At 39.1% G+C, this 21915-nt stretch overlaps 1 protein-coding gene across 15 annotated transcripts in view; it reads left to right on the top strand.

Moving 5' to 3' along the window:
- Positions 1-21915, top strand: part of TAF1 (TATA-box binding protein associated factor 1) — a 114010-nt gene that overhangs the window by 20416 nt on the left and 71679 nt on the right. For all 15 annotated transcript variants that reach the window (XR_011565168.1, XR_011565169.1, XR_011565167.1 and 12 more), the window contains 13 exons: positions 98-217; positions 740-915; positions 1686-1864; positions 3330-3543; positions 3977-4142; positions 5446-5657; positions 8872-8980; positions 9187-9285; positions 12080-12257; positions 15282-15349; positions 16662-16784; positions 17585-17677; positions 17762-17846. Coding sequence is in view for 12 of the 15 variants with exons in the window: in XM_070783693.1 (XP_070639794.1) it covers positions 98-217; positions 740-915; positions 1686-1864; positions 3330-3543; positions 3977-4142; positions 5446-5657; positions 8872-8980; positions 9187-9285; positions 12080-12257; positions 15282-15349; positions 16662-16784; positions 17585-17677; positions 17762-17846 (1822 nt within the window). In the remaining 3 variants the exon portion in view is untranslated. The remainder of the gene's footprint in view (positions 1-97; positions 218-739; positions 916-1685; positions 1865-3329; positions 3544-3976; positions 4143-5445; positions 5658-8871; positions 8981-9186; positions 9286-12079; positions 12258-15281; positions 15350-16661; positions 16785-17584; positions 17678-17761; positions 17847-21915) is intronic.

The raw sequence follows: 21915 nt of genomic DNA, 5'->3' as shown, positions 1-21915 counted from the left end.
ATCTGGGAAGCCATGGAAATGTTAACAGTATATCTTAGGTGCCTACTATAAAGAGTTCAGCTTACTAGGATTCTTTCTTGTTTTGTTTCTGAGGTAGGATGATAAGGAGCCTCAGCCAGTGAAGAAGACAGTGACAGGAACAGACGCAGACCTCCGTCGCCTTTCACTGAAAAATGCCAAGCAACTTCTCCGTAAATTTGGTGTGCCTGAGGAAGAGGTGGGCATGGAAGAGAAAAACTTAGAGGCTCCCTGGGGCTCTTTATAGAGAGGGGAAAGCTTAGAGGCAGATATTAAGAACTATCTGGAGGATTTTGTCATTTAGGTTGTGGTAGACTGAATCTTAGAGACTTCTTCAGGAGTTAGCTTTCTCAAAGCTTTCTGTCTAACCTGCTTTGGGTGATTTTTTTTTTTTTTTTTCTGATTTCTCTTCAGTTATATTTTTATTTTTTTTTCTGATATGGTTAGTTTTTTTTTTATTTTATAACTTTACAATATTGTATTGGTTTTGCCATATATCAAAATGAATCCGCCACAGGTATACATGTGTTCCCCATCCTGAACCCTCCTCCCTCCTCCTCCCCATATCATCCCTCTGGGTCGTCCCAGTGCACCAGCCCCAAGCATCCAGTATCATGCATCGAACCTGGACTGGCGACTCGTTTCATATATGATTTCTAACCATGTGCACTGGTTTTTTCCTTTGAAATCTCCAAATGATTTGTGTGTGTGTCTCTCGTAGATTAAGAAGTTGTCCCGCTGGGAAGTGATCGATGTAGTACGCACAATGTCAACAGAACAAGCCCGCTCTGGAGAGGGACCCATGAGTAAATTTGCCCGTGGATCAAGGTTTTCTGTGGCTGAGCATCAAGAGCGTTACAAAGAGGAATGTCAGCGCATCTTTGACCTGCAGAACAAGTGTGTTGTTTTAGTACTGCAGAAGATCTAAGCTGGAAAGGGGAGGGGATCTCAGACATTATTTTGTAGGGGAGAGAAGGTCACCTAAAAATGTGACTACGTGGTCAGGTATCTGAGATTTCAGGTGATATCTATTCATGATAGTGCTGTGGTACCTACTCCCTTCAAAACAATAGGCAAAGTTTTTGTTTTTTTTGTTCTTTTTTTTTGCTTTTTTAAATTTTGTATTGGGATATAGCTAATTAACAATGTTGTGATAGTTTCAGGTGAACAGCAAAAGGACTCAGCCATACATATACATGTATCCATTCTTCCCCAAACTCCACTCCCATCCAGGCCTGGCAGAGGTTTTCATTGGCGAGAAGTGCTAGGTTCCATGGCAAATCTTGTGGCCTGCTTGAGCCTGGCAGCCATTATAGTGGTAATAGGGGATTGTGGGAGTTTTTTGGAGGCTTAGTGTTTAGAGGATGATAATGCCCTATTAAAAATGACTACTATGCTGATTTGTTGTTTCTCAGGCTTTTTCCAAGAATTCTGAAAGAGTTGCTATACTATTTCATATTTTGAACTTGCCTCGTTGACTAAATTTCTAGGAAAACTTGTAGAGCTTTTCTGTTCAGGGTTCCATGTTTTAGTGGATTTTGAATATTTCTCTTTTAAGGTTGATTTCTCAATTTCCTACTCTTGCCTAAACTAAAATTGTTTTTTCAGCTTTTTTTAAAACTTATGTTTCCCCTCCTTTTTAATTTAACATTCTTTTGTCTTTTTAGGGTTTTATCATCAACTGAAATCTTATCAACTGACACAGACAGCAGCTCAGCTGAAGACAGTGACTTTGAGGAAATGGGAAAAAACATAGAGAACATGTTGCAGAATAAGAAAACCAGCTCTCAGCTGTCACGTGAACGGGAGGAGCAGGAACGGAAGGAACTACAGAGGATGATACTGGGTAAGGGTAGTGACTTTACAGATACACAGACAAAAAAAAGAAAGATCAAAAAATTGTAAATAACTGCTCACTGATAACTAAGATAAAGATGGAGGCAGGAGAAGTAGGACATGAGTATAGAAAAGCCCATAGATGAATTAGAGAGATTCTGCAAACTGGACTCTAGGTGTGTCTGTGGGGCACAAATTGAAGAGATGCTGCCAGTCTGCTACTGCCTTTGTTTGTATCAGGCCTGGCCAAACCAGGGCTATCAGTGCTCTACATCACTTGAGCTTTCTGGGCATTCATCCTAGAGGGTAAGAGTTTTTAATACAAAATCCGTGGATGAATTTGGGGGTTGTTCATGAACCCTCTGAAATTACATGTAGAAGTCTGTACAGGTGTACTTTTTCTGAGGAGAAGATCCATGGCTTTTGGAAGATTCTCAGAGGAGTCTTGGATTCTAAAAAGAGTTTAAACTCACCAACCCTAAATTGCATAAATTGAGGGTGGGGATGATGAAGGCCTGAACTGGTTTGAGATGTGGTCATTGGGAATGAAAAAAGGAGAGAGATCAAAGTTAAGGTTTCACTCTGGCTTGCTGTAAAGATGGTGGTACCATTGATTAGGGTAGTACATTTCAGAAAAAGAAGCAGGTTTAAGAAGGAAAGGTATAATATGTGGATTTTGAGGTCCTTATGACACTCCCCAGTATAGATGTCAAACAGGCAATTGAGAACTTGGATGTAGATACTGAGAGAGGATAAAGGCTGAAGATGAACGCTTTAAATGCCTACACTCACAGTAGTCTTTCCTTTGTTTTCCCTTTGTAAAAGCTTTGTGTGATTCGGTTGTTCTGACTACTTTGTAAAAATATGATAAAGCCTTTCCTTGAATGTGGTCTTGGACCAGCAATGTCTACATCATATGGAAGCTTGTTAGAAATGCAGTATCAGGTTTCACTCCAAACCTACTGAATTAGAATCTGTATTTTAACATGATCCTCAGATGATTCCTGTTCATTCATATTAAAGTTTGAGAAGCATACTCTAGGCCTTAAGACCCTGGAGTTTTTCTGTGGTGTCATTTCTGCCTGCCGCACCCTAGCCCCCACCCCCGTCATCCCCAGTGCTTGGGTGCTTTTCTATAGTGTGATCATCAAGTACTTCCTACTTGGACTTTCCTTTTGTGCATTGGTTCAAAGAAATCAGAATACAGCTATTGCTCTGCTGTCCTCCATATGACAAACGTGTTTCTTTGAGATCCTCTCAGAACTTTCTGTACTTATAAAAATGGGAACATTGACAGTGATAAAATGAAGTCAGGAAAGGACAACTAGTGTATCCTTGGGGCTGGTGGTGACTTTGATGCTTTCTATAGAACAATAGTTCTGTGGCATGTTGAGTTTTGGGGTCTCCACTCAACCCCAAGAAAATAGCCATTTAGGTGGTAGGGGGACTGTGTGGAAATCTTTTTCTCCTTGCAGCAGCAGGCTCAGCAGCAGCAGGAAACAATCACAGAGATGATGACACTGCTTCTGTGACAAGCCTTAATTCTTCTGCCACTGGCCGTTGTCTCAAGATTTATCGCACGTTTCGAGATGAGGAGGGGAAAGAATATGTTCGCTGTGAGACGGTCCGAAAGCCAGCTGTCATTGATGCCTATGTACGCATACGGACCACAAAAGACGAGGAATTCATGTGAGTTTGACTCCCCACTTGCCAGTGTGATAAGGAGAATGATAATGATGGGGAAGTGGGTGAGGACGGACACTTGAATTTTAGTGACAAGATTCTGCACAGTTGTCCCTGGAAATCTGTGTTAACTGTGAACCATCTTGCCTTTAGAACTTGGGGTTTGAACAGAGCCAGATCACAGGGAGAATCCCCAGTTTGCTGGGTCCTTTGTGTTTTTGTTGGTTGGTTGGCAAAAATCTTAGGGACTCCTCAGGGCTCCTCATTCTGAGAGAGGTACCCCTCTGCACATGGAAGACTGATGAGCAGGGTAAGTAGGAATACAATGTAGCCCCTTTTGTTTCAGTATTACTTTAGTTCTGAGATGTTTGTTATCAGGACAGTCTTCTTGGTTTTAAGTTCGCTTATGGATCCGTGAATTTTTTTCCCCTTTATATAGTCGAAAATTTGCCCTTTTTGATGAACAACATCGAGAAGAGATGCGAAAAGAACGGCGGAGGATTCAAGAGCAACTGAGACGACTTAAGCGAAACCAGGAAAAGGAGAAGCTTAAGGGTCCTCCTGAGAAGAAGCCCAAAAAAATGAAGGAGCGTCCTGACCTAAAAGTAAGTATAGTGTAATATGATCATAACTAACAAAGCAGAGAAAGAAAGCATACCTTTTCCCTTAGCTTTTGGCATCCTCCCTTACTGGGAATGAAGGCAGTATTATGGAAAGCTAGTTTGAACTGATGTGGCCACTTTGGTGTTATAAATGCTATTGCAACTGGAACTGACAATACCAGATTTAATTTGGTGTCATTGGGTGTCATTTTATGCTTCATCCATTGAAAATATTTTCTGTGAGTTGAGACAGGTGTGGTGGATTTTTTTGACATGTATATTTATGTACATATGTAGACACATCTTGTTTTTAAATTGCATGTGTTAAAAGCAGTGACTGAGAAAACATACAATACAGGTTGCTTTGCATAGTTTAGGTATCACTGTGCAATGTAACGTGCAGCACAAAATGGGGCAACTGTGGTTCAATGGAAAGAGCCGTGGACTTGGAAACAGAAAATCTGGGTTCAGGTTCTTGTTCTGCCATTTAGTAACTGTGACCATAGCCTCTCCAACCTGTTTTTTCTTCTTTAAAATGATACCTATATCACAGTGGTATTGTATTAAGGAATGTAATACATGGGAAGCACTTTATACCTGGTAAAATTCTCAACAAATGTGAACTATTAACATGTACTGAGCTCATTAAGTATTCTAATGTTTCTTGTATGTGATATTATATGATACAGTATTGATTCCATTTTACAGATGACAGTGAGGGCAATTGCACAACTAAGATGGAGACTTGTTTTGTTGTTGTTTTGGCTGTTTTGTGTGTGGAGTGTTTTTTTTTTTTTTTTTTTTTGGCTGCACTGCACTCACTGCCTGTGGGATCTTAGTTCCCTGACCAGGGATTGAACCCAGGCCCTCTGCAGTGAGAACACAGAGTCCTAACCACTGACTGCCAGGGAATTTCAAGAGACTTAGTATTATTAAGCCTTTTCCTTGAGACTGAGAATATACTCATTCTGGCTACCTGTGCTGCTGAATGCAACCTTGGGCTTTCAATAGCCTTTCTTCTGCATTTTTAATGTTTTCATAGTTTACAACTTAAGTTGGGTTAAAAATCCTCTGCCTTTTCTTCCTCACTTGATTTTTAAAGTAATGTTCAGTCTCTGGATTTCATTTTGTTTTTAACGTGTCATTTCCATACATATACTTTTGTTCGGTGGCTTCTGGTTGAAAGGTGTGTGAGAATAAAAGTTCTGGGCCTGCCTTTGTTTCTCTTCTGCCTTCTGTGTTATTTCTTAAAGCTAACATGAGAAGCCTGCTTACCTCTGACATGTTGATACTTTTCCTTTTACAGCTGAAATGTGGGGCTTGTGGTGCCATTGGGCACATGAGAACAAACAAATTCTGCCCTCTTTATTATCAAACAAATGCTCCCCCTTCCAACCCTGTTGCCATGACAGAGGAGCAGGAGGAGGAGTTGGAAAAGACAGTCATTCATAATGATAATGAGGAACTTATCAAGGTTGAAGGGACCAAGATTGTCCTAGGGAAACAGCTAATTGAGAGGTAAGAGCGGTAGGAGAGATCTGTTGGAGGTTGGTGATATTGGTGGGGGGCAGGGGTGGATGTGATGTATTCTCTGAAGTGGAACTGAGGACATAGGAACTTCAATGGACTTTCCTCAGTAATTGTTGCCAGTAATGGAAATTACAGTCTTGTAAAGCACTCATTAGGCTCCACCACCTACTTGCCCTTGGGCATGCTGTTCAACTTTTCTGAGTCTTAGTTTCCTTATTTACAAAATAAAATCACCCTTTCAAGGGTAACTATGAAGATAAAATGAAGGAGACTATATAAAGCAAGTAGTACAGTACCTGGTATATAGTAGATGCTCTTCCTGTTCTAATTCCAGGCACTTGTAATATCTGTAAGGTTCCTGATCTCAGATGTTCTGATAATGGACCAGCCAAAAAGATTGAGGAGACAGACTATACTTATACTTACCTAGCCCTTGTCGTCAGAGAATTTGATAATCAAGTAGAAAAGTTTTTATTTTTTTTAATTCATTTTTTACAATGTTGTATTGGTTTCTGCTGTACAATGAGAAAAGTTTTTAAATTAAAAAAAAATCCTCCCAACTTTTTTTTTCCAGGCATTTTATTTTATTTATTTTTTTATGACCCCCAACTTTTTAGTTTGAAAATTGCAAACCTACAGAAAAGCTGAAGTAATAATATAGTATGTTTTTTCTCTAAATTCACCAACCATTAACATTTGTCACATTTGTTTCATCTTTATATATCTAAAACATTTTCTTTTTTGCTGAAACATTTGGAAGTTGTAGGCATCATGACATTGCTCTCAAATTCTTTAGCACACATCTCCAAAGAATAAGGACATAACAAACATGATACTTGGAGAAGGAAATGACAACCCATTCCAATATTCTTGCCTGGAAAATCCCATAGATAGTAGAGCCTGGCAGGCTGTAGTCCATGGGGTCACAAAGAGTCAGACATGACTGAAGTGACCTAGCATGCACAAACATGATACTACACCTAAGAAATTTAACATTAATTCAGTAGTATCTAATATTCAGTCCTTATTCAAATTTCCCCAGTTGTCTCAATATTATTTATTGCCTACACCCTACTTCCATTCAGGATCCAGTTCCAGTTCAAACATTAAGTATTTTGAATCTCTCTTAATGTAAAACTGTCTTCCCCATGTTGTTTTTCATGACATTGAATTTTTTGAAGAGTCCAGGTCAATGGTCTCATAAAATATTCCACATTCTAGATATGTCTGTTTTTGTATTGATTATTTGGCAAGATTACAGCAGAAGTAATATTATGCATTTACTGCACCACATGACAAGCATATAATGTCAGGTTTCCTCAGTATTTTGATCATTTCATTAAAGTGGTAATACTCAGATTCCTCTATAATAAAGATATTTTTTTCCCATTGTAATTAATTTGTGGGTGAATATCCTGTTCTCTTACAATATTTCTCTCAATAGTTTTAACATCCATTGATGATCATTACCTAACTCAGTTATTACATAGAGGGTTGCTTAATTGTTTTTCTAATTCTATCATTCTTAGAAATTAGTTGTTTTTTTTTTTTTTTTGCTAATTCTATCATTCTTTATACTAACTGACATTCTGTAAAGCGGGACTTCTCCCTCTTTTTTTGAATATTACTATGGATTCTGAAATTCTTCCTTTTGTAAACTATATTAAAATTTGTTAACATCATTATTAATTTGAATGCCCAGATTGTCCCAGATTTGATCCCTTCAAGCCAGAACCTGTGTCCTTTTGAAATGAACCTATAAATTTTGCAAACTTCTTTGCTTTCTGGCACTAGATGTCAGGCTTTCCTTGAAATTTCTCTGTCCCAGACCCAGAATCAGCCCTTTCTCAGAGAGTCCTGGTTCCTTTTATTGGGGAATAGTATTTTGGAACCAATATCTAGGTGTTAGGTATGCTCACTGGCACTGAGATGTCACTGCTTCTAGGTTCTTAGTAGATAGAACTAGGAAATATATAAATATTGTAAGTCACAACCTCATTCAATACTTCCAATACAAATTATATCTATAGATTCTTTGTCTTTTTCTGTTTTTTAGCTATAGTTTGCATTTTATTTTTAGCTTACACTTTTTAGGTTCTTGATTTAACTAAAAAAATGAAAACATTATATCACCTCTATTTGTACATCATTAAGTTTTATTCTTTTTCTGTTTTATATTTATATCCTGTTTGGTTCCCAGCATCAGTGTATTTATACATTTGCCCATCCTGTGATATGTGCAACATAATTTGAGAATTTGGAGAAGGAAATGGCAACCTACTCCAGTATTCTTGCTTGGAAAATCCCATGCACAGAGCAGCCTAGCAGGCTACGGTTTATGGGGTCGCAAATAGTCAGACATGACTGAGCAACTGAGCACACATACTACTACCAACAACAAACATGTAAAGTAGATTCAAGATATTTTCTGTAATTTGTTGTCCTTGGATTATATGCCACTGACGTTGTACAGTCAGGGTATTACATTCAAAATATATTTATTTTTTGAGTATGAATTTTTAATTTAATATGTAATTATACTCATTTATTCTGTTTAGATTTGAGAGTTTTTTCCTAGTTAATTTATCAACATCTATAGTAATGTTTTGAAGCACCTTAGAAAAAGAAAATATAGTATCTTGATATATGATTAAAGGGAAGTAGGTAGTTGGGCTTTTAATAATTGAGGGAAACTCAAACTAGTTTTTTCTCTTCTTTTCGGCCACTCCGTGTGGCATCCGGGATCCTAGTTCCCCAACCAAGGATTGAACCCATGCCTCCTGTAGTGAAAGCATGGAGTCCTAACCACTGGACCATTAAGGAAGTCCCTAGTTTTTCTTTTCAAACAAGCTTTAATTTCTTCCCTTGTTTCTATTCTGAATAAGTTAAATTTCCTAGCCCTTTTATCCTGAGATAGAATGTTCGAGATAGAAAGATTTTTGAAATTCCTTTAGCCTAGTTCCTTTATCTTCTAAGTAGGAAACTGAGGTGAACTTGTGGCTTGCCTAGTTCTTTATTAATTTGGAGATACTATGAGGTCTTGCCCAATCTGAGCCTTAGGATGTGGATGTCTGGCATTTAGTTTGGCTTTTTACCCCCCAGACTCATGCTCGGGTACTTTGGGCTTTTTCTTTGTGGTTGATTTTTTTCTGGGGGCTAGAAATACGGACTGCATGCTATGAAAGTGTTGTGATTATTACAGTGCAGATGAGGTTCGCAGAAAATCTCTGGTTCTCAAATTCCCTAAGCAGCAACTTCCTCCCAAGAAGAAACGGCGAGTTGGAACTACTGTTCACTGTGACTATCTGAATGTGAGTATCTGCATTGCTGCTTTCTGACCAGATGGGATTCTCATTAATTCCCCCAGTCCTCTAAGCCGTGAGATTCTTAAATTCTTAAGCCTTAAATTCTCACTGTGGCGTTGCCCTGAGAATTACATGTACTGCTCATTACAAGGTTTCCAAATGTATTCTTTCTTTAATTTAAAGAAGCATTCTGATATTTTGTTTCTCCTTAGAGACCTCATAAGTCCATTCACCGGCGCCGGACAGACCCCATGGTGACATTGTCATCCATTTTGGAGTCTATCATCAATGACATGAGAGATCTTCCGAATGTGAGTTCACCGCATTCAGGTCTGCAGTATGGATTGCAAGGCCCTTTGTTCTGTCTGATTTCAGATAGAGGGCAGTATAGTCCTCAGTTGAGTTCAGTTCAGTTGCTCAGTCGTGTCTGACTCTTTGCGACCCCATGAATCGCAGCACGCCACGCCTCCCTGTCCATCACCAACTCGTGGAGTTCACTCAGACTCACGTCCATCGAGTCAGTGATGCCATCCAGCCATCTCATCCTCTGCCATCCCCTTCTCCTCCTGCCCCCAATCCCTCTCATCATCAGAGTCTTTTCCAGTGAGTCAACTCTTTGCATGAGGTGGCCAAAGTACTGGAGTTTCAGCTTTAGCGTCATTCCTTCCAAAGAAATCCCAGGGCTGATCTCCTTCAGAATGGACTGGTGGGATCTCCTTGCAGTCCAAGGGACTCTCAAGAGTCTTCTCCAACACCACAGTTCAAAAGCATCAATTCTTCGGCGCTCAGCCTTCTTCACAGTCCAACTCTCACATCCATACATGACCACTGGAAAAACCATAGCCTTGATTAGACGGACCTTTGTTGGCAAAGTAATGTCTCTGCTTTTCAATATGCTATCTAGGTTGGTCATAACGTTCCTTCCAAGGAGTAAGCATCTTTTAATTTCATGGCTGCAGTCACCATCTGCAGTAATTTTGGAGCCCAAAAATATAAAGTCAGCCAATGTTTCCACTGTTTCCCCATCTATTTCCCATGAAGTGATGGGACCAGATGCCATGATCTTCGTTTTCTGAATGTTGAGCTTTAAGCCAACTTTTTCACTCTCCTCTTTCACTTTCATCAAGAGGCTTTTTAGTTCCTCTTCACTTTCTGCCATAAGGGTGATGTCATCTGCATATCTGAGGTTATTGATATTTCTTCCGGCAATCTTGATTCCAGCTTGTGCTTCTTCCAACCCAGCGTCTCTCATGATGTACTCTGCATATAAGTTAAATAAGCAAGGTGACAATACAACCTTGATGTACTCCTTTTCCTATTTGGAACCAGTCTGTTGTTCCATGTCCAGTTCTAACTGTTGCTTCCTGACCTGCATACAAATTTCTCAAGAGGCAGGTCAGGTGGTCTGGTATTCCCATCTCTTTCAGAATTTTCCACAGTTTATTGTGATCCACACAGTCAAAGGCTTTGGCATAGTCAGTAAAGCAGAAATAGATGGTTTTTTGGAACTCTCTTGCTTTTTCGATGATCCAGCTGATGTTGGCAATTTGGTCTCTGGTTCCTCTGCCTTTCCTAAAATCAGCTTGAACATCAGGAAGTTCATGGTTCACGTATTGCTGAAGCCTGGCTTGGAGAATTTTGAGCATTACTTTACTAGCATGTGAGATGAGTGCAATTGTGTGGTAGTTTGAGCATTCTTTGGCATTGCCTTTCTTTGGGATTGGAATGAAAACTGACCTTTTCCAGTCCTGTGGCCACTGCTGAGTTTTCCAAATTTGCTGGCATACTGAGTGCAGCACTTTGAGGCCCATTTGACTTTGCATTCCAGGATGTCTGGCTCTAGGTGAGTGATCACACCATCGTGATTATCTGGGTCGTGAAGATCTTTTTTGTACAGTTCTTCTGTGTATTCTTGACACCTCTTCTTAATATCTTCTGCTTCTGTTAGGTCCATACCGTTTCTGTCCTTTATCAAGCCCATCTTTGCATGAAATGTTCCCTTGGTGTCTCTAATTTTCTTGAAGAGATCTCTAGTCTTTCCCATTCTGTTGTTTTCCTCTATTTCTTTGCATTGATCGCTGAGGAAGGCTTTCTTACTCTTCTTGCTATTCTTTGGAACTCTGCATTTAAATGCTTATATCTTTCCTTTTCTCCTTTGCTTTTTGCTTCTCTTCTTTTCACAGCTATTTGTAAGGCCTCCTCAGACAGCCATTTTGCTTTTTTGCATTTCTTTTCCATGGGGATGGTCTTGATCCCTGTCTCCTGTACAATGTCATGAACCTCCGTCCATAGTTCATCAGGCACTCTATCTATCAGATCTAGGCCCTTAAATCTATTTCTTACTTCCACTGTATAATCATAAGGGATTTGATTTAGGTCGTATCTGAATGGTCTAGTGGTTTTCCCTACTTTCTTCAATTTCAGTCTGAATTTGGCAATAAGGAGTTCATGATCTGAGCCACAGTCAGGTCCTGGTCTTGTTTTTGCTGACTGTATAGAGCTTCTCCATCTTTGGCTGCAAAGAATATAACCAGTCTGATTTTGGTGTTGACCATATGGTGATGTCCATGTGTAGAGTCTTCTCTTGTGTTGTTGGAAGAGGGTGTTTGCTATGACCAGTGCATTTTCTTGGCAAAACTCTATTAGCCTTTGCCCTGCTTCATTCCATATTCCAAGGCCAAATTTGCCTGTTACCCCAGGTGTTTCTTGACTTCCTACTTTTGCATTCCAGTCCCCTATAATGAAAAGGACATCTTTTTTGGGTGTTAGTTCTAAAAGGTCTTTTAGGTCTTCATAGAACCGTTCAACTTCAGCTTCTTCAGCACTACTGGTTGGCTCATAGACTTGGATTACTGTGATATTGAGTGGTTTGCCTTGGAAACGAACAGAGATCATAAGAACCTCAAACTCCTTATTCTTTGGGATATAGTTTTTTATTTATTTTTTAACAGTTAGTAGAGGAAACAGTCAGACCTGCTCCATCTAGAGAGATTCCTTTGAGAATTGATGGCCAGATAGAGACAGGTAAGATGTGAGAGAGTCTTGAGGAATTGGTTATGGCAAATGTTCTTTGCTCATGGATGGTGCTGGCTCTTGTTTGCACAGACATACCCTTTCCACACTCCAGTCAATGCAAAGGTCGTAAAGGACTACTACAAGATCATCACCCGGCCAATGGACTTACAGACACTCCGTGAAAATGTGCGTAAACGCCTCTACCCATCTCGGGAAGAGTTCAGGGAGCATTTGGAGCTAATTGTGAAAAATAGTGCAACCTACAATGGTAAGAATCTCCTGTCTTTGACTGCAAAGGTGACCTTTCAGATCCTTACTTAATTCCTTACTAGTCCTAAATTCAAAGTAGATTGGACTGATCAAAAGGACCTACAATGTATTAGTGAATTTGAGGGTTATGAAAATCAGGTAACGTGTGTTTTTAGTCATTTAATAGATATTGCTGCTTTTTATTCCCACTTTTTAATGTATCCTCTGGAGAATTTGGAGTCTATCTGTTGAAATGAAACAATTGGATGGGGAGTATGGGAGGAAGAAGTGAGCCTAGGTAAATAGAAGAGGCATTTGCTGTGGATGGAACCCCCACAGAGTATGTGCTTGTGACTGTATTTGTCTTTGATTTGATCTACAAATACGTTATAGGGGCTGTTATATTTCTACTTTGCTCAAAAACTGAAAATATAAGGAGGAAGAAATCTGTTTTCTGAGTCTTAAAGAGTTCAAGATATAGTACATACAGCTTTTGCCCATGTAAAGGATAAAATTTTCTGATTTCCAGTTGTATCCTTGAGCACAGATTCATCTCGAAGTATAGAGATTAAGGAAGGGTACAGATTAACCATGGCACTTAATAATTGAATTACCTTAGATGACTTATTTAGCATCTTATAACCTTTTCCGTTTTTTCACCTGTACGCATGCGACAATAGTTGTACCTAGATTTTAATACCTTTCACAAGCAGCCCTGACCCGTTTATCTAGTCTCATTTCCAATGACTGGCTCCCATACCTACTATAGATATAGATTCCTGCCACACTCAGCATTGTATTTCACTAAATATCCTATCCCATGTCTTCATTCCTTTGCACAGTCTTTGCCCTTTGTAAGGAATGCCCTTTATTCTCTTTCCATTCATATTTCCAGCCTAGCTCATATCCTCGCTTCATGAAGATGTATTCACATTGCTCACGGTACCCATTTTTCAATCATCTGTGCCCCTTAGCACAATTAAATCAACTTTTATAGCTCTTATTATGTTACATATAATTGATTATATATTTGATTTTCCTACCACTTTGTGACCTCCTAGAGAGACCATTCATCTTTGTATTCCAAGGGCCTAGCAGAGTACCAGACACATACAAAGGAAGAATAAATTTGTTAGGTCCAACTATCATTTAAGTTGGCAAGCATAATTGCATAAAAAAAAATGGGTAGCTAAGAGCTGACATTGAAAATGCAGAGCTTGAGGTACCTGTGGGTCATTTAGGGGCAATGTTAGTAAAAATTTGGAAATGATTTTCTCCTTACATCCCCCTCTAGCTCAATCTTCTTTTTTCCTTATACCCAAATGATGATAATAGTAATGATACCACCATCAGTGGTATTACTATCCTTCCAGTTATACAACCTAGAAATATGAGTCATTGTTGATTCACTCTCCCTCTCCCGCACTCATAGATCACTAAGTTCCATAAATTGTACCTTCTAAATTTTGCTAGAACAAATTCCCTTCCTTTTGGTCTCCATTGCAACTGTCTTAGTTGAAGCCCTTGTCATCTCTTCTTTGACCTCTTGCAATTGCTTCCAGACTTTCTCTCTGCTGCTTGCCTTAGTTCTTCATACTGTTGACAGGGTATTTTTTTCTGATATACAAGTTTGAAAAATTACTCTCTAGCTTAAAATCTTCAGTGCCTTTGTATCTCCTATTAGACCACTGTAATATGTCCCGTCCAGCCTTTCCAAGTTCCATTTCTGGTTTCTCTTCCTCACACGTACCTGTATTCCAGTTGTACAGAACTACTTGTGATTCCTGTTGTGAAATGTGTTGCTTCATGTTTCCATGAATTTGCTTAGTTAAATGTTTTTGCACACTTCTTCTTCCCTCTGGAATGTTTTTCTACAATACTATCTACCTGGTGGACTTCTCTTCATTAATGACATTGCTCAAGTATCAGTCACAACAAGCCTTTCCTGGTACTCAGATTTAATTGTTTTAAAACTGTTGCAAACCCTCCACAGTTCATAGTAATCAGTATATTCCTCTATTTGCACTTACACTCACTTTTTAAAAACTTTTATTATGGAAATTGTTAGGCATATACAGAAGTAGAGAGAAAGTAAATAAACTTCAGTACACCTATTCACCCAGTTCAAGACTTACCAGCATATGGCCAGTCTTGTTCATTATTTATATTTCCAGATATCATATCATTTCACTCATAGATACTTCCAGCACTTATACCTTGTTGTATAGCAATTTATTTTCATGTCATTTTCTTTGACTAAACCAAGAACTCTCTAAGGTAGGACTTGTGTCTTATTTTCCCTTTAATCTCATCATTGAACATATCACAGTCATTAAAAAATTGCTGAATGAACAAATAAATGCCAGCTAATTAATTAATAAGTAGTTGAGAATAGAGCTAAGGTTTAGGCTCTGGGGAGCACTTACTTTGAAAGAATTGACAGGAAGATAAACAAAGGATACTGCAAGGAAATAGAATTACTGTTTAGAAGAAAATGTTTTGACTATCCCTATGATGAGCTTAAACTAGGGTAGCCATAAGCAGGGAATGTAGGTGATAGTTGGAGGATTTTGTGAAACTCTTGTTAGGGACTTCAGGGAAACTAAAGTAGTAGTCTGAGCTAGGATGGAGATTGTTTTCTGACAAAGGCTTTGGATTAGCCATGTGTTGGGCAGACATCACAAACCATGAGTTCTGCAAATGAAAATTGCAGTCACAAATTTTGAATGCTAAAGATGATCTCCTTAGTCATCCTTAAATAAATTGTCATTTCCCTATCCATAGTATTATTTTCAAGGTATTAAAGGCAGCAGTATCAAAGGTAGTCTGCTGTGTGTGGATATACACAATAAGGGAGAGAATTAAAATTAGTGTATTCATCCATATTATTCATCTGGTATGTGTTAGGCACTGAAAAATAGAGGTAAGACTGAACATCTGTCTGACTCAGCAGCTAGGTTGGTGCAAGTCTGGAAAGGTGTTGGTACTCTTGCCTCCTGTGTCCGTGGTCTCATCTCTTCCTGTTTGTTTCTCTGTAATCTAGGGCCAAAGCACTCACTGACCCAGATCTCTCAATCAATGCTGGATCTCTGTGATGAAAAACTTAAAGAGGTAAGACATTTAAAATGAGAGAAAGGCGGTAGAATTTGAAGCTGGCAGGTACCAGAATTGAGGAAGTAGGGAATGTAACAGAAGATTAGAGAAATGAGGGAGAAGCAGATCTTTTGTACATTAGAGTCTGGAAGGGACCTTAGAAATCATATAGTCTAATTACCTCCCTTTTGTTGATGGAAAAACTGAGGTCCATAGGAGAAACTAACTTGTCTTGGGCATCGTGGCTGTTAAATAGTAGAGCTAGGATTAAAATCTAAAATCCACATAACACTTTAGAAAGGGCTAAGGAAATTGACTTCCTGGAAAGCCAGCTGAAGCTAAGAGACTGTTTTGGCAGGGATAAATTTTAATTTTTAAAAGATAATCTGTATTTTATCTTCTTAACAACAACAAAATATGGCAGCTGTACAGGCCTAAAAAATATAAATGTGATGATGTTAATATTGAAGTAGAAATTTCGTAAAAGAAGATTGCCAAATGGCCAATAAACATGAAAAGATTATAAGTTTGGTTGATCATTGTGGAAATAAAAATTTAAACCAGTTAAACCAGTTAATACTTCATACCCACTTAGAAAGGCTAAAAAAAAAAAAAAAAAAACTTAAACAAAAGGCATGGTCTTCCCTGGTGGTCCAGTGGTTAAGAATCCAACTGTCAATGCAGGGGACACAGGTTCGATCCCTAGAGGGGGAAGATTCCACATGCCACAGGGCAACTAAGCCCGTGTACCTCAGCTGCTGAGCCCAAGCTCTAGAGCCCATGCTCCACAACAGGAGAAGCCATTGCAATGAGAAGCCCATGCACAGCAACAGAGACCCAGTGCAGCCAAAAATAATTTTTAAGAAGATTTTTAGTGGGTTAAGACATGGAGCAATTGATATACAGACTTTTTCGTAGTGTAGTCTAAAATGAATTTATTGGGTTAGATTCCCTTGTATAAAAGTTACTAATCAACAATAATGTGTTCAGTGTTTTCAGTGATAGTCTTACAGCAAAAACAGTGTGATATTAAAACTTAATTTGGTGAAGATGTTTTTGTTGTGGGAACTAAGCTGTTGTTGCCCAAGGGTGTATATTTTTGATGATCTACAAGACTAGAAGATAGAATACCTATAAGAATGGTTGACACATCTCTTTTGATCCTTTTACTGGAGTATTATTTCTTATCTGAATTTTTGTCTGGAACAGATGAGTTTACAATTCAAAGTTAGACTTTTTAGGACAAGAGAAATATTAATTGTCCTTAATACTCTATGATGATTATACCTCAGGAAAGCCTTTATGTTTCCTTTGCTTTGTTTCATGTCAGAAAGAAGATAAATTGGCTCGTTTAGAGAAAGCAATCAACCCCTTGCTGGATGATGATGACCAAGTGGCATTTTCTTTTATTCTGGACAACATTGTCACCCAGAAAATGATGGCAGTTCCAGATGTAAGTGGTCTGTATGTTGAATATTGTGAAGATAGTACAAAGGAAAGAAAAGGACAAAAGAGTGTCTGCATGTGTGTGTATCACTGGGGAGTCTGGAGTGTGGTGTTTGTCAATTCAAACTGGTATGTAATTTTTTTCTTTTTTTCAAACTGGTATATAATTTTAAAAAGAAACCTTTTTGCTATATGAGTGCATTATCATTGAAATCAAAGAGGCCAGGAATCTGTGATATAGAGAGGGTCTTTATTCCTGTTGTTGACATTCAGTATTTAATGCTTCTGAGTAGCTCAGGAGAGAAATTAGGATGCCAGGTAATATGGGAGGCTTTGGATTTAGAGGTGCTTCTTAACAAAGGAGAGTTTGATAATTACCCAGCATTTGTTGTCTTTTGTTTCAGTTTTTCCCTTTTGCAACTTTATGACAGGGCTACCATGTTGGGTCTCTATATCATTTTGTTATAATGATCTTCCCTAGGGAATTCTGAACTGAGTTTCCTTTTGTGTTATAGGCATATGTTGTGTATGCAATAATGCTGTGAACCCTCTGCAATGGGACTAGGGGATGCGAGATTTTAATTGTGAATATAGAGCAGGGGTCCTTACCCTGTCAGGGCACATGAACTCTTAAAAGAATCCGTGAACCCCTTAAATTATATGCAAAGTTTTGTATGATTATGTGTCTTTCTGGGAAAAGGGTCCATAGCTTTTGTCAGGGTCTTAACATTATGACGCAGTGAAGGTTGAGAAGCTCTGGTATAAAGAATGGTTTCCATTTAATTTCTCATGCTTTCTTTTTACAAGTCTTGGCCGTTTCATCACCCAGTTAATAAGAAGTTTGTTCCAGATTATTACAAAGTAATTGTCAGTCCAATGGATTTAGAGACCATACGTAAAGTGAGTGATTTGGTCTAAAATATCTTTTTGGAAGCAAGTAACTTTATATGTGTATCTGAGTCCCTTGATTTCTTTTAATCACAGAATATCTCCAAGCACAAGTATCAGAGTCGGGAGAGCTTTCTAGACGATGTCAACCTTATTCTGGCCAACAGTGTTAAATACAATGGTGAGTATTTCTCCTTTTTTTCTCTTTCCATCAGTATATCCACCCAACATTAGTTAGCATTATTAAAAGTTAAGTGCATAAAGCAGGCTTGAGCTGTGATAGTCAGCAGAGTCAATCAAATGACTTAACTGCATTTTTTTAAAAAGACATATTTTAGTGTGTTCTGTAAAGTTTGCTAATAATGTTTAATGATGACAAAGCAATGTACATTTATTTTCTAAACTTCAAAAGCACAGACAAATGAAATGAGAATAAAAATCATATGGATGTCACTTTGGGCCATCACTACTTTCCATGAGTTGTGAAAGCTTACCTATTCCCCAGGCCCTTTGATGGAACTTAGGGAAATGTGCTAACATAGACAATCGTGTGCTTCCTCAGAGCATGGAATTCCTGCTCAGTATATGAACTGATTGAATGATATGTGTCAGGTTCTGTGCTAGCTACTCCCGTCTACTGATGGGAAAGACATCACTGTCCTCATGTAATTCACAGTCCAGTCAGTGAAGAGAAACAGTTAAAATGCAGCTTATCAGGGACTATATTAGAAGGATGTACAGAGTGCCCTAGAGGAGATGAAGGAGCACCTTCACCTAAGGGTTAGGAAGGCTTTGTAAACAAGTTAATAAATTTCAGTTTTGAACAACTTACTTGTTAAATAAACATCTATTGAGCACCTAGTATGTGCTGGCACTGATAGATATTACAGGTATAAAATCAAATTAGATATGTTCTCTGCCCCCAAATTGGCTATAGTTTAGTTGGGAAAACAAAAGAAAAATCACAGAACTTGTTGTAATGCTAGATGCATGCACAGAGTGCCAAAGTAAAGCAGAAACAAAATATCTTAATCAGAGTGGGATGAGAGGAAGCTTCCTATAATAGAATTTTCTTAAGCTGAGTTCTAAAGGATCAGTGGAGTTTACTAAGCAAAGGATGTGGAGGAGACAGCATTATAGGCAGAGAGAATAGCATATGTGAAGGCACAGAAGCCTGAAATTACATCTTGGGTTCAAGAAATGAGTTATTGGGGTTGCAGTTAAGTGTAGAGTTAAATGTAGTGAATGACTGGTTATATGTAGAGAAGTAGATGTCAAATCATAAGAAGACCTGCTGCTGCTGCTGCTAAGTTGCTTCAGTCGTGTCCGACTCTGTGCGACCCCGCAGATAGCAGCCCAATAGGCTCCTCTGTCCCTGGGATTCTCCAGGCAAGAATACTGGAGTGGGTTGCCATTTCCTTCTCCAGTGCATGAAAGTGAAAAGTGAAAGTGAAGTCGCTCAGTCGTGCCCGACTCTTAGCGACCCCATGGACTGCAGCCTATCAGGCTCCTCCATCCGTGGGATTTTCCAGGCAAGAGTATAGGAGTGGGTTGCCATTGCCTTCTCCATAAGAGGACCTAGTGTATGCCATATGCCATACTTAAGAGTTTTTCAGGGACTTCTCTGGTGGTCCAGTGGTTAAGACTCCACACTTCTAATGCAGGGGGCAGGGGTTCAATCCCTGGTCAGGGAATTAAGATCCCACATGCCACATGGTACAGCCAAAAAAAAAAAAATGTTTTTCAGTTCAGTCGCTCAGTCATATCTGACTGTTTGCGACCCCATGGACTGCAGCACGCCAGGCTTCCCTGTCCATCACCAACTCGCAGAGCTTCTCAAACTCATGTCCATTGAGTTGGTGATGCCATCCAACCATCTCACCATCTGTTGTCCCCTTTTCCTCCTGCCTTCAGTCTTGCCCAGCATCAGGGTCTTTTCCAGTGAGTCAGCTTCTTGGCATCAGATGGCTAAAGTATTGGAGCTTCAGCTTCAGCATCAGTCTTTCCAATGAATATTCAGAACTGATTTCCTTTACTTTATCCTAAATGGAAGAACACTGAAAGAATTAAGCAGTAAAATGACAATCCCATGTAGCTCGTGAAGCAAAAAAGAAGAGGGAGCTAAGGGAATTTAAGAGCATTGCCTAGCATACTGAGGTCTCAACTGAAAATCTACATGTCTATATGACTTTTCTCCTACAGTATTCAGCAGCCCAAGTAGTGTGGCTGTTAAGTTCATCAGAAGGGACAGAGAATTAGGAGGAGGAGGTGAAGGAGCGGACAACCGGAAAGACAGATGAGAAAATGGATATTCTGGGTATAGAGGGTAGAATATCATGGAGGAATGAAAGAACAGGGCAAGTTCAGGGAACTGTACTTGGCTAGAACCTATATATTTCATTAAGAGAAGTGGTAGGAGATGAGATGAGCCTTCTAGTTTATTCCATCTAGGTTGGGTTAAAAGAATCTACTTTGTCCCTTGTATCCTTCTTATTGCTGATTGTAAAGTGGAAATGCAGGTCATTTATCTTTCCATTATTGTTTCCTGAAAATACCTAAAGCTAATCAGCCCAAATTCTGGTAATAGAAGTTAGCAGCCTCACAGGTGTCTTAAAATGAATATAACAAGTAATAAGCTAGCAGGAATGTTACAGAGATGATGCTTGGCCTGGGGATAGCTGCCTTAAGATAGAGGGCAGGTTTATGAGGAGCTTAGGTAAGGCAATAAGGAGAAAAACCCAGAAGATGGTAATTGGAATGAGCAGAGGGCAGTAGACAGATCACAAGACAAAAATCAAATGCAAAGTGAAAATGAATAAATATTCGGTTGTATCTGGTAATCAAAGAAATAAAAATTGAAGCAGATAAACCATCTGTTTTTTGCCTATTAGATGAGCTTGGTTTCCTTTTTAATGGAAGTATTCAAAATGCTAGTGAGGTAGGTACTCTTACATATGCAGTATAAAATTATGAGACATTTCTAGAAAGCTCTTTGATAGCACTGTGACTTAAAAATAGTTAAGTGAACAGATCTTATAGTCAGGTAGACTTGAATTTGAATATTGCCCCCCCCCCCCCCAACTTCATAGCAGTATGACTTTGGACAAGCAACTTAGACTCTGCTTTCTCATCTGTAAAATGAGGGAAATAATAATACCCTCCTCAGATGGCTATTGTGAGGATTACAGGAAATAATGAGTGTAAGTGCTTAGCATGTAGTAAGATAATCTGTCCTAATCAGAGATACAGAAAAAGCTATTCACAATAATGTCATTTATATTAATGAGAAATAACTTTGGAACGGTTAATGTAAAGGGAATGACTAGTTAGTGTGCCACCTGCATGATAGATTATTGTATAAAGATTGAAAGCTTATTCTAAAAAAACTAATGACAAGAGTGCTTAGAATGTTAAGTGAGAAAAGTAAAACACATAACTTTAATTTCATCTCAGTTATGCTTTTTATGAAAAGATACATACATTAAAAAAAAGTGATGGTAATAGTGGTTATTTCTGAGATGTAAGGTTAGGATTATCTTCATGTTCATCTTTTATAGTTTTCCAAGTTTTCTACTGGTATGGAAAGCAGGAAACTCTTTCAAGAGGAGGTCGTTTTTGAGCTAAAATTTAAAGGATGTTGATTATTGCAGCTAATTCTTTATTGAGCACCTGCTGTGCTGAGCAGATAGTCAAGTGGAGAAAGGTAGGGAAGAAGTTCCAGATAGAGAGTGCAAATGCTAGAAAGATGAGAGCACCTTGGACAGGGAAGTGCAAACAGTTGAGTTTGGCTGTGGTGCAGAGTGGGAACTAGTTTTGGTGTTAATAAAGGAGTTTTTAAAGTTTAGTTCAGTTCAGTCGTCCAGTCGTGTCCGACTCTGTGACCCCATGCATCACAGCACGCCAGGCCTCCCTGTCCATCACCAACTTCCAGAGTCTATTCAAACTCCTGTCCATCGAGTCAGTGATGCCATCCAGCCATCTCATCCTCTGTCGTCCCCTTCTCCTCCTGCCCCCAATCCCTCCCAGCATCAGGGTCTTTTCCAATGAGTCAGCTCTTCGCATCAGGTGGCCAAAGTATTGGGAGTTTCAGCTTTAGCATCAATCCTTCCAATGAAGTTCAGATTAGATCAGTCGCTCAGTCGTGTCCGACTCTTTGCGACCCCATGAATCGCGGCACGCCAGGCCTCCCTGTCCATCACCAACTCCCGGAGTTCACTCAGAGTCACGTCCATCGAGTCAGTGATGCCATC

Source organism: Bos indicus, chromosome X (genome assembly GCF_029378745.1).
Source record: "Bos indicus isolate NIAB-ARS_2022 breed Sahiwal x Tharparkar chromosome X, NIAB-ARS_B.indTharparkar_mat_pri_1.0, whole genome shotgun sequence".
Taxonomy (NCBI): domain Eukaryota; kingdom Metazoa; phylum Chordata; class Mammalia; order Artiodactyla; family Bovidae; genus Bos; species Bos indicus.
The sequence above is the reverse complement of the archived record's forward strand: the minus strand, read 5'-3'. Positions and strand labels throughout refer to the sequence as shown.